This window comes from Fulmarus glacialis, unplaced genomic scaffold (assembly GCF_000690835.1).
Source record: "Fulmarus glacialis isolate BGI_N327 unplaced genomic scaffold, ASM69083v1 scaffold34159, whole genome shotgun sequence".
Lineage (NCBI taxonomy): Eukaryota > Metazoa > Chordata > Aves > Procellariiformes > Procellariidae > Fulmarus > Fulmarus glacialis.
Genome location: NW_009235800.1, coordinates 905 through 13731, shown reverse-complemented (window position 1 = coordinate 13731; position 12827 = coordinate 905). Strand labels below are relative to the sequence as shown.

General features: G+C 45.4%; 1 protein-coding gene across 1 annotated transcript; it reads right to left on the bottom strand.

Annotated features, from left to right (window-relative positions):
• Window positions 1-281: 281 nt before the first annotated feature.
• NUFIP2 (nuclear fragile X mental retardation protein interacting protein 2) lies at window positions 282-11514 on the bottom strand (the record flags this gene model as incomplete). Its single annotated transcript, XM_009586158.1, is given in 5 exon segments — window positions 282-830; window positions 1117-1171; window positions 1799-1831; window positions 9734-11470; window positions 11473-11514. Coding segments are annotated over 4 exon segments (1865 nt in total), but the record flags the coding sequence as incomplete, so codon positions are not given.
• Window positions 11515-12827: the final 1313 nt, after the last annotated feature.

The following is a 12827-nucleotide window of genomic DNA, read 5'->3' as shown; positions in this document are numbered from 1 at the left end:
TTTTTTCTTTTTCTCCTTTTTTTCTTTTTTTTTTTCTTTTGAATTTTTTTGGTTTTTTTTAAGAGAAAAAAATAATTCAAGAAGGGTGGAAGTTAGCGGAACTCAATTCCTCTTCAGTTTTCCAACAAAAATGGGAAAAAAATCCAGCACATTTAGTGTTAGGAGACAGACAGAGCGAATATGAAGCACCTACAGTTGAAAGCAGAAGATACTTTTTTTTTTTTTTTTTGCTCCCAGCAATACAATGGCATTAAACTATGGGAACAGTGGTTTTTTGTTGGTTTTTTTTCCATATTAAATGCCTAAACAGATTGCTTATTTTTGCATGTTGTCTTTTAAAATGAAAGAACTCTTCAGTTGCAATAGTCCAACGTGTAACCGGAGCCAGGTCAACTGTGTGACTTCACCATGCATCCTAGAACTGCAGTATTACCATCTTTCCCCCAGAAGAATGATGCTTTAAGACAATATCCCCAGCATAGGATTGGCTGCTTTACTCCTGGCAAAACATGCGGATTATAATTCTCTGGAAAAAAAAAAAGAAACTCTGCAAACTTCAAGGCGTTTCTCCAGCATTCAATGGAAAACAAAACAGAAAAAAAACCCCAACCAAATAGGGGAGGTGGAAGGGAAAGGGGAGATGAAGGATGGTGAATCATCCTGATTTCCCTGTGATTAGTGTATCACTACAGTCACAGAACAAGAAACAGAAACCTTGTCAAGTGGAAATGCCTCTCCAGTGGGTTGCTGTTGCCCATGTAGACGACAGCAGAAACTTTAGAACCGGGCTTGTAAATTGAGTCTGTATTCGTTTATCACTTGCATTCACTCTTTAAACAAAAACAAAAAAAACGAAAAAAATCTATTCAGTACCGGAGATTAAATAATCACGTGTGTAGTCTCGTTGAAATAAATTTTCAGATTCCTTAAGAAGTCTAATTACTTTCAGTTGCCATTTTTAAATAACTATATATATATTTGTATATATTATCCTGTGATTCTAGTTACGGTTCCTCTGCTGCACTGAAGATTTAGAAGGAGCATAAAAGCCTTTTGTCCCCCATGAACAGCACAAATGCTGCAGAAAGGTTATAACAGGCAGTCTCGTCTTGCTACCTTCATTGATCCGGGCGATCCATGGCTTCATCGTAAGTGATTATCCTTTTGGGATCTGGAAAGAAAGCAAAAGTCCTAAGTTTTCAACAAGCGACTTTCAGGGTCTGTGGCTTAAGACATTCACAAGAGATCTGCAAGGTACTCAGCCGTTAACAAACTTTTCCTTAGGACCCCCAGTGACACCCACCTCCTGCAAACGCACTCAGGAGCCCTGGCTGACCCTAACAGAGCAGTGCCTGCTCCCCACGTTACACCTCTGGGCAGCCACGCTGCAAGAAGCACTCGAGTCTCCACTTACTGCTCTTCCCACAAGCTAACACAGAACATCTTCACAGGTGAAGTGTGGGGATACACTTTAAATTTAAAACTTATTCTTGGGTGTCACACCCAACACCAGAAAGAGAAAACAACTATTCCACACACATAAGGAAGACTCATTAAATCTAATTTGACACTGGTTTTATTTCTCTTTTAGAGACTCTGCTCCTCTGTGAACACCCCACCATTATGGTAAAGCTTACTGTCCCGACTTTTAGCAATCCAAAACACAGATAAACTCAGACTACAAACAGCAAGCGCTGAAGAACCAAACTTGGGCATCTCCGGACACAGAGACAACCCACTCTCAACACCCGTCCCAACAGACAGAGCAGGACAGAGCAATTCCTTCCAATATCCTTACCTTGCTTCTGCAAATTCCAAACCGATTCCATTTCTGTGGAGGCAAAACGAGAAAACCATTGTTATTATGCAGATTTATGCTGCCATTAGAGACAACTCCAAACATGCTTTAATTTTCCGAGCGTGGCATGACACCGCTGCAGTTGTGCTGAGGCTTTCACACAAAGCCAACCCCATCCAGCCCAGCAGCACAGCCCCAACCCAGCCCACAGGATTGCACAAATTTCACGTGAATGATCCAGCAATAAAAGGCAGAGAGATGGCTGTAACATGGTCTTAAGGGTCAGATGGCCAAACTGAGCATTGGAAATATCATCGCCATTTTCCATTCCTACAAATCACAATGTAACTTCGGGCTTTACTACTTTGACTCCAATGCTGCTTCACACATTACAGCCTTAACAAGTAGCCTGCAGAGATGATTTTTACCAGTTGACGCTTAGCGTGTGTGAAATCAGAACTGCTGGACAAAGCGAGTTTCTCATGGTCCCCAGCATGCACCTGCTGAAGCACACCATGCAAAGATTACTCTGCTAACATCACTGCAAAACTGCTGCCAACGTATCATCCGAGAACAAGGTGTGATGCTCCAGACACTCAGCTGCCTGCTTGGCTTGCAGCTCTTTCCCCAATTTACCTCTACAATGCACTTGTAGGCTAAAGACGAACAAACCCTCCCCAATTCTCACTGGAAGAGCACATGCTTTTGTTTACCTAAGAAATAACAGCAAAGTTAAATGCTCTTTTCATTCACATTAAGAAACAGAAGGCTCTTCCCTTTAAAATATCCCCAAAATTAAGTCACATCTTTAGAGACCTATTCAACATAACTACATTTAGCCACTATAAAGTCAGAATTTTGTGAGCTAGAATATTTATAAAGACAGTAACTGTACCCTGCGCCCAAGTTTAAGAGACAAAATTATGGAAAAGGAGCTTTTAGTAGGAACACAACCTGCAAGAACAATCTTTCAAGTCTCCTTTCTGCCAGAAAGGAGGGTGACAGGACCTTGGTAGGGGCTAGGAACGGAGAATGGCAGTGGATTATTAAGCTACACGGTATGTGCAGTAAAGCACAAAACAAGGCAATAAGTAAACTAACCAGCATGGGGAAGGAAGAAGAAAAACCTACAAAACTCATGGCCTCAGCACGATGTGTGCAACGTGTCACCTCGATCAATCGCTTGTATGTTCGCATCCCTTCTCCAACCCTTCATCTGTCCTTTGCCCACTACAACCTCAAGCTCCCCGGGGCAGGAAATTGCATGCAAATAAATATTGCCAGGCCTCTCCGCACAATTAAGTCTTTTGTAAGGAAGACCCCGACAAAATTTTACAAGGTCTGTTATTTTTGTGTCACGACAATAACAGCAATACTTTGCACCTTCATCGGGGGAACCCTAAGCTCTTTGGGAATAGTAACCAGCCTCTAACACCCCCAGCAATATAAGCAACCTAGCAAGGGACTACCTCCCTCACCCGCCAAATGCAGATTCCCCAGAAGTAAAATGAACCAGCTACTAAAATTATCTCCAGCAGAGCTAGTTTTCCATTCAGTGAAGTTAGATGCATCATTTCCTAACAGCTAAAGAACATCACCTATTTTCACAGCTTTCCCCAAAGGCAGGGGACAGAAAACTACTCTGACGTTGTTGGTTCCTCCACATTATAGCAATGTTTGAGCATCAAATACAAGGCAGAGGCTGAAGCGCTGCCCGCTACTGTATCTCCATGCAAAAGATCATGCTTTCTTTTGCACTTCTGTTTGGTCCCAACTTCATTGGACACCACAAGAATGTGAACTGCTTGTACTAAGATGTGCCTGACAATAAGATAGACAGTGGGATACTATCAAAAACACACCAAAAACCTTTTAAGTTGTCAAAATTCTGTTTAAAAAAACCCCTAACAAACCAACACCCAAACTCCCCAACCTTTTCAGACTGCAATCTTCCTTCTCCTTCTTCAGAAAGAGAGGTAGGAGAGAGGGTGGTATAAAGTGTCCTGTAAATCCCAAACACCTGGACACGTTGGCTGGCAGATGCTCAGCCTGACAAAGCTACAAAACCAAAGACCATCGGCAAACTGGATGTGGTATCAACTGTTACTGAGTATCGTCTGCCACGAGAAGACCAAGAGCAAGGTCCTACCCTCTACCTGGCCAGCAGCACATGGACACAGGATAGCACAGGTCAAGCACATTTACCAACTGAAACAACTTCACGGGGGGTGGGGGAGTGTGGGGGAAGTCTTGGGCTAACTGCAACACAAAACTAGGAAAAAAAAAGGTTTTCCTTCAATCTTAAGATGGAATTTTACGATTTATTCTACTTTACCTGGTAATACATTAGAGTGAGTTTTCCTCCCGGTGATTGGACAGACTTGGTGGACAGGCAGCTCAGCAGAGCCACCGCGGCACAACCTCTGGCTCCAGCTAAGCAGAGCAGTAAGCACAAGGATACAGGGTGGAAAAAAAGGCAGCCCTCACGAGCTTGTCATGTAAAAGGCCCCAAACCTGCTTTCAGCCCTCCTTCCTTGGGCTCAAGCTCTTTTCTTGAGCCTGCTTTCCCTGGATAAAACCTCCAGGGCGAGTTCAAGCAATGACTCTTACAATCACTCATCCCTGCATGGGAAAGTGGTATCTTCACCATGAGTCTGAGTCCACCTCTCTCAGATACTGACCCAAAACCTAATACTGCCGCTTTCCAAAGTGGAATGTGGTCAAGACCTGACCAACAGACAGGGGCCACCATTCCCAGAAAAGGACACGTGACCGGGGAAATGGCATGCTTCCTTCTCGGCAGACTCCAACCCAGCTGGAAAAAATGCCATCAACAAACCCTTGCACAACCTGGCGTCCAAGCCAGCCCTGCTCTGAGCCAGGGGCAGAACTAGGTCACCTCCTGTGCCCCTTCCAACCCCACGTTTTCCAGGATTTTTTACAATTAGCCAGCCTCTCCACAGCCCTCCGGCTCGCGGTTTGCTGAGGAATTGCCGACAGCCCCAGCCACATCCACCTAACGAGCTCCAGGGAGAGGAACCATTTTTTCTGGGAACTATCACTGAAACAAAGGTTCAGTGGAAGAAGGCTTTGATGTCAGGAACAGACTAAGGCACACACTGGTGAATTGCAGTGAGATTCCTCATAGGTCTATAAACTTTATAGCAGGACTGGTACATAACCTTGGAGAGAAAAGAAGTCTTTCTGTGATAACTTGTTAAGACAGGCACTTTTACACACATTTTCCTTGCTAGAGAGGCTGCCCCTGCAAACAGAAGTGTCTGCACAATGCCACGGTACTAGTTCTTTGTTCTTATAAATCTAACATATAAAGTGACAACTGCCCCTAAAATGAAGCACTAAAAAAAAAAAAAACAAAACAGAGGGACCATCCTCGTCTGATTTTTCTGTTTCTGTCTGCAGGACACAACGATTAAGTTAGGGGATTGCCCCGGAAACAAAGCAAAGACTAAAAATTCAATGCTGTGGAGACTCATCGCTGTACCGCATACACTGTACTCATCCTGACAACTGGAAAAAGCAGAGACTTGAAGGAGAATTAAATCAGCTTTTGCCCCACAAGACCATAAGCAACAGACTGAGATCTAACCCCTTCCCACCAAGGCTTTTTTTTTTTCCTCTCCTGATGTAAAGGATGAAAATTGCTGAATTCACAGCTCTGCTATTTCTTCTGACCCAGTTCACCATTCCGGCGAATGCCACTCCTGGCTGGCCCACGCTGCCTTGCTCTATTTTCCAGGCTGCTCTTCTGCTGCTTCACGCGAGCAGAGTTGCTGGCGCAACCGAGACACCGAGAAGGAACAAAGCAGTGGCACAGGCAGAAACTTAGGGGCAAGACAGAAGAGGGAAACACTGCAGTTTCCTCTCCTTCACCTATGTGGTCTTTGTCACTGTGCGGCTGAACTGGAGACCTCAATTATTTGCTTTTTAGCTAAGGACAAGCAAACTACTGAGCTTCCCACCACAAAGCTTGCCATATAGAGCCCAGTGTTAGTGTCAGACAGCCTGGCCTGGAAGACTGCGACTACCCAAACACAATGCAATTCTGCAAAGCATTGACAATTATTCTGATATGAAACGTTTTGTCCAGCTGTCTTTAAAAGGAGGATTAAAGCAGTAAGAAGATACTGATTTCAATAGAAGTAAAGCTGAGCTACACCCAGCCTCCTCTTCTGAAGGACCAAAAAAATCTGCGAGGACCAGTTTTACCTCAAAAAGGTGAGGATTCAGGTAATGCCACACTGAGGTAGAGGTTCAGTTCTAACCTGGATAGAGACAATGTCCCTAAGCAAGAGCATCACTCCTTCCTGGTCCTTCCAGTCTCCCACACTAAGCTACCGTCCCATCTCCAACCACACAAACAGTAGGCCCAGCAGTGCTCAACTAAATCAGATCTACCTTGTTAAATCAGGTATGTCACCCGCGAGTGTTTCAAGACACCGCCACAAACACCAAGCGGCACGTGAAGGCAGCCACGTTGAATGATCATGTTTTACAGTCAAGTAGATCCCATGATCAAGGGAGTCTTTCTGCCCTTCAAAAATTAAAAAAAAAAAAAAGCAAGGCAGAGCAGGGGCACAGAGGAAACCAGCACGAAAAGCATCCAAGAGAAGAACAGGAGGGTGCGTCATCAGCCTTGCCAGCCCGCTCCCCGTGCCCTGACTTCTGGAGAAAAACCAATCTAGGCACATGCAAACGAGCACAGCTTCCTCGACCAGGACCTCGCTCCGCTCTGCAGCCACCCAGCCTTACACCCCAGCACAGCCTTGCCAGCACGCACAGTGCTGCGGTAGTTTAAGCAGGATTACTGTACCAGAGCCAGCCCACCCTGTGCGTTACCTCCTCCATCCATCCTTTCCCAGGGAAGCTGTGAAGCAATTACAATCTGTAATGCCCCTTGCAGTCGCCAGGCAAACCGTGCACAGGAAAGCCTGATTTACTGGAACAAAGCTACTGAGTAAGCTGGAGGCTTTCCCACAGCCTATTTACAGTCCAAGATGAGGAGCCACATAACCTGATCGCAGCTACAGACACAAACAGTGCAAACAAGGGTGCAAGCTTGTGACAGGTCGAAGCACTGCAAGCGCTCATGCTAGAGTGCATTCCTCACTGCAACACCCAGAGCTTCATCCTTGCACCACGGGTAGCTTGCACTGAACTACTGCACATGGAGGAGCTCAGGGTAGGGACCCCAGCAGTGCTCCATGCTCACCCCTGTCCTTGCCCCACAATCGTTTCTCTTTGTGTCCATAACCCCAGAGGCAGGGCAGATTTGAAGATCAAACTATCGAGACTTTGCTCAATAGCAAACAGATCAATCTGAAGAGGGAGAAGTTCACCCTCCTCTCGAAATCAAAACCAAACAATCTGAGGACCCAGCTGCCCAGGACACCCTAACGCTGGCCCAGGCAAACCCACACACTCTCCCAAGCGGGGAGGAGGGGAAGGCAGCTTGTGAAAAATAAGCGAGTGAAATCGTTCCTTTCCTATTGCAAAGGAACTGGTTGGCCAGGAGTAGGACCTCAGGAAAACAGCCCAAGATAAACGAAGAGAATGGTGTGGGAATTAACCACTGCACTGCTGTCCTGCAAACACACCCTGGCAGCTCCGTTTTCTAGACATTTTGCAGCACGCCATGGCACAGGAGCTCACCCGCGGGGCTCTGGCTGCAGGATCACGGGGGGAGACAGCATTTTCCACCTGCATGGGGCAGAGGAAAGTGCCGTTCCTCCCAACACCCTTTAACCCAACTCACCCCAATGGACCTGAACACACACAGAAATGCAACAGCCAACACCATCACAGAAGACATACGAAGACCCAGATTGATCTCCTGCTTTGTAAACCAGCAATAGCACCTGAAGGCTAAGTAGGAGAAAGACAAGCTCAAGCTCTTTGGAGCACCCCTATCACTGCATTAATGACAACACTGATTAGAAACATCCATCATCTTTCACCCGTAAGTAACACCTCGAAGTTGGCACAAATACAGTTTTAAAAATAAATCGGCACAGAGGAGTGTTGGGGCAGGAACCCATTTCCCCAGGGCATCACAAGAGTGCTTGCTCTGGATGCTCAAAGCAAGAGCATTCACATGCAGAGGCAAGGAAAGAGCAGAAAACAGTATTTTAAAGAGTGCTTTAGGTGTCCATTCTTGCCATTGAATGTAATTAACTCCCGTGTTTAGAAGAACTAAGCACCCAGACTTTGAAGTTAACACCTCCTTAAGAGGACATGGGAAGGGAGTGTTCTTTATTTTCCTGTTGTTACTATTGTTTTACCGGGGTCTGTCTTTCACACAGCTAGCGAGAGAAAGGGAGAGCTGATGAGTCTTGCTGCGGCTGTACAGAGCTCCTTTTCTACAAGAAAGTTCAGGCTGACAAAACCAAAAAGACAAACCTAAGTGTTGGGAAAATTTGGAAACTTAAGAAAAGGATTGCCTAGGACCTCCCTTCTACACCATGCTATACTTTCTGGTACCCCCATTTTTTGATGAGAAACTGGGATTTAGGCTGCAGGCAGACATAAGAAATGAGAACAGAAAGCTTGCTTTAAACTGGAGTAGACTGAGCAGAGGGTAGAGGACGAAGACCCAGATAAAATCAATTGATGAACGCTGTTCTCAAGAATACTAGAGCTTAAAATGTTAACATATTGAGAGTGTGATGACCTGGAAAAGATATTTGGAGTTGTTATTTTTAAATGACTGGCATTACTATTACTAAAGGAAGGCATCTAAGTTTCTGTATGCTATACAAAGAGTTTGTGAACAGGTAATTCAAGAACTCTGCAGTGGGTCAAAACACACCGAATTTGCCAACACCATCCAAATACCAATCCCTCTGCAGAGAGGAGCAAGACATTATCCACGTATGTATGTGGAACAGTAAACAAAAAATGGATGATCACCTTTTTCCCTTCAGGTAGGGGGATGCAGGGAGAGGGAAGGGGGAGGCGAATAAAAAAGGGACTGCCCCTGTGTTTGTCAAGGGTACGTAAGTAACATTGTGCCAAAAGGGAACACGCTTCCAGGCTCCCCTTAACACTGAGCCAGGACCAAAAGCCAAGAACTGCCACAAGAGCTCAGAGCTTCTGGGGCTGAGGCTAAAGCAGAAAGCAAGGCGTCCCTCAGGCTTCCTTCTCTTCGTTCCCAGTTTAAAGCATCCATATCATGTTTGAGTCATTTCAGTCTCAAAAAAACCAGGAAAAAAAGGAGCTGGACTACAAAGGACTCCATGAAAGCAATAAAATCACCTGAAAGATTTGGCCTACAAAGGCAAGAGAATTCAATCTGCAGCTTACAGAAGAGTTGATAAGCAAAGATTTGTCTTGCCGTTGCCATAATACTCAAGAAGGGCAGGGGAAAAGTGCGTATGTGGAGTCGGCTTAAAAAAAATAGTCACACCATGAAAAGCTGCAGGAATATTTCTTTTTCTTCCTTCAAAGCCATGATTTCATGGCCTGATCTGCCCAGGGGAGAAGCTGCAACACTTTGATGGCAGAGGTGTGAGCATGTACTATGAAGCCTTTTCAGTGACAGAATATCACCTGGTAAAGCTGGAACAGAGCAGGTGAACCTACATTTTTAACTCCTTCCAATGCTGAGACGCTTAGGAGGACCTGCTCGTTCCATAGGAATTAAAATGCAAAACACACTAGCTAACTATTATCCCTATCAACATCACTTACACTTGCCCATAGGAATAGGGAAACAAATACCTCTTAACATTAATTAAACAACTGTTTGAATAACTTTCCCAAACCGTTATTGCCATTAGAGATATGCAAGCAAAAAAGCTCATTTTTAAAACAAATCAGAATTGCTAAAAGGAATAGATCATGTTAGAATATAGCACTTAAAAATAAAATAAAAAAGAGAAGAGAATGCCCTTAGGCAGCAAGTTAAGCCATTACCTTTAGTGTGATATATAATAGCAGCCCTCAGGTCAAAAGAACCCCAGCTATCTTTCCTTTCTAGGCCTCTCTGGTACCTCTGTTCTTTGGCGGAGGCTAGCAAATTGTTCGTAGGAGAGGCCAGAGGATTCTCTATTTCATAGTCTTTTGACAGAAACACTAAAGCACCTTGGCTACCGGTGTCTGCCTTTTGTAGGTCACCTGTGTGATGCGACTCCAAAGCTAAGACACCACCCTCAACAGCAGTCCCAGGCTTAAGAATAGCACTAAGAATTTGAGGGCTAGTCCGTTTATCCAGCTCATAAGCCTTAGGAAACACAGGTTGTTCAGTTCCTGAGGGAATGATTTCAGCACACTGTGAAACCAAAGTGGCAGGATATTCCCCTTGAAATGTCACTTCCATTAACTGATTATCTGCAGATTTCCCCGTAACAGTTTCAGGGCCAGCGCTGGGCTCATTTATGAAAGACAAGCCCCACTGATTCTGGAAGATATCTCCCAGGTTCTGCTGATTCGTCTGCGATGGGAAATCAACTTGCGCTGTACCCAGAAGCACAGTTTGCATATTTGAAGGGTAGATAAAAAGGCTAGATTTCTTTTGTTCGAGAGCTGTTGAAGTTGTACTCATGTCCTGGGGTACTGACTCAGAGGAGGTTGATGGTACAGTACTAGCAGCAGTTGAGAGCAGTGGCTGGGTCCCTGGAGAATACACGCTTCCATCAGTCCCTGCTAGAATTGGCCCATTCGAGAAGCTAGCAGAAGTAACAGACTTCATAGCAGACATGGGGACTTGGGACAGTCGACTTGATGTTTGGGCCTGAGTTTCCCCGGCAGATGACGAAGATGACGAAGACGACGTGGATGGGGTTTGAGCTGCTTTGTTGAGGTTTTCTTTAACTTTACTTGCATAACTTATTTTGGGAACAATTTTAGCACTGCTATTGTCCACTGGAAAAACTGGGGGTGGTTTAAATAAGGTCCATGAGTCCTCTTTAGATGTAGCCGATGATGCATGCTTCCCTTTGGGCCGGTCATCAAACTTCTTGCTGCTAATCCCAGGTTTGGCATCAGAGTTTTTCCGCTGTACATCCCCAAGCCCAGGCTTTCCCCGACCTGCTCCACCAGCCCCAGCCTCGTATTTCCAAACAGGCTTAGTATTTTCAATTCGGTTCCCCTTTTGTTCACTATAATCAGGCTTGAAACTCTCAAGTTCCTGTTTTAAGGTTGGTGCACTGACCTCCTGTTGCATTATTTTGTCCTGTACTAGATTCAAGTTCTCACAACCCTTGGCACTGTTGCGCCTGCCTTTCCGTTTTTTAGGTGTAGTATATCCACTCTCGGAGCCACTACCATCGTTATCGGCCCCTTTGCCTACATAGCCATTTGTGATATAGCTAGAATTATTGGTTACCACACCGTTTGGAATAGACACTCCCTCTGGCTTGTCTGAGGACTGGCTTTCTCTAAGTTTATTTTCATAGGACTTCTCATTCTTTTTGTCCATGCTATTTTTCTGAATGAAGTTCTTGGTTTTGATTCCAGCTTTCCCCAAAGCACTGGCCTTCACAGTCTGCTTTGGGGTCACGTTAGTGTCTACGAGCTGCTGGCTGCCATTGGGTACCCTGGATCCTGGAGTGGTAGTTTCATCAGAGCACAGGCCCTTTAATGACACTTCTCTTTCTCCTGCGTTACCATTTAGCTCTCCGTAGCCTAGAAGAAAGCCAAAAACAACAAAAGGCAAGAATTAGAATGTGGAATGTTAAACTTCTGATTGCAGAAAGCTGTAATCAGCCCCAAACATATCCAGTTTCCTCAAGGAGACATTTTAAAATAGGAAAACGTCTAGTCTCTGACATAGAAAAGCACATGCTTATTTGCTGGAAGCCATGGCAAGAAGGGTTAAGCAGAAAGTGCCAGCAGCTACTGATTCTCACATACAACAGGGTGATATATAGATAACAAAACAAAGCAAAAGTATATACAGATACTATGTAAGGAAAATGCACTGTACTAAAGATCACTGGCAAGCTGGAGAGCTATTTCCTCAGCTACTATTTCCAGGTCACACACAGGAAAAAAATTAATTCCCAGGATGCTTCAAGACAGAGGGATCCCCTGCCTTTGCTACAAGATTTGTTGAAGTTCAGAATCCATATTGTGAACAAGGGCCAACTCCTATCATCTCCATCAGCTCCCAGGCCTGCAACACCAGCAGCCCTCCTTCCCACCCTCCTCCCAAACGCCATCTCTAGTAAAGCGGAAAAAAAAAAAAAAAAAAGCCGTTTTCCAAAAGGACATGTGCAAGTCCAGTTGGAAGTTGCACCTCCTCACTTCATCTCAAAATAGCAACCCTCCCTACACGTGCTCTTTAGCTTTGGAAAAGTGACAAAACTGGGAAGAAACGCATCCCTGCAAGCACCCTTCCACCACCACTGGCAACTGGCCTCCAGCCCACTAAGAAACGGCAGTATTTCAGAGTCCCTGGGAGACCCAGTACTAGCTTGAGACCCAAGCAGTACAGCACTTGCTGAGGGCTCCAACTCATCAAACCCTGACATTATGCTGTACACTCAGCTTTCCTTTTTGCTTCTCAAGCTCATTTCTAGGCCTTACGGTTCTGAAGTGAATCCTGAGAGTGCAATTCAAGTGAAGCTGGAAGCCCAGGACAGTCCAGACTGAACCACCTCATCTGCCTCAACTTTTTTTTTAATCTCTGGCCAGAGACCTATTGCTTTTGAGGACCCCAGCTACAATGCCCCAAGAGAAGCCCTGAAGCCCCAACCGAGAGACGGGAAGAGCATACTGTACCCAGCTCAGCAAATACACTGCAGCTGTGGACCGAGGAGAGGGACTCCCTCCTACTGCACCCGCTCCTCCAGGAAGACGCTATCCTCGCTCCTCCTCTGACTCACCCATCCTCCTTCCCGAGGGGGGAAAGCCTTACATCTCCCGCAACAACTGACCCACCTAAGGCTTCATCTGCAGCCACGATGGCACAAAGTCAGGACAGCCCACGGAGTCCCCCAAGAACGAGAGCGGGCAGAACTCCAGCTTGAAAAAGAATGTTTTTGTTGCTGCCGATGTTGTTGAAATT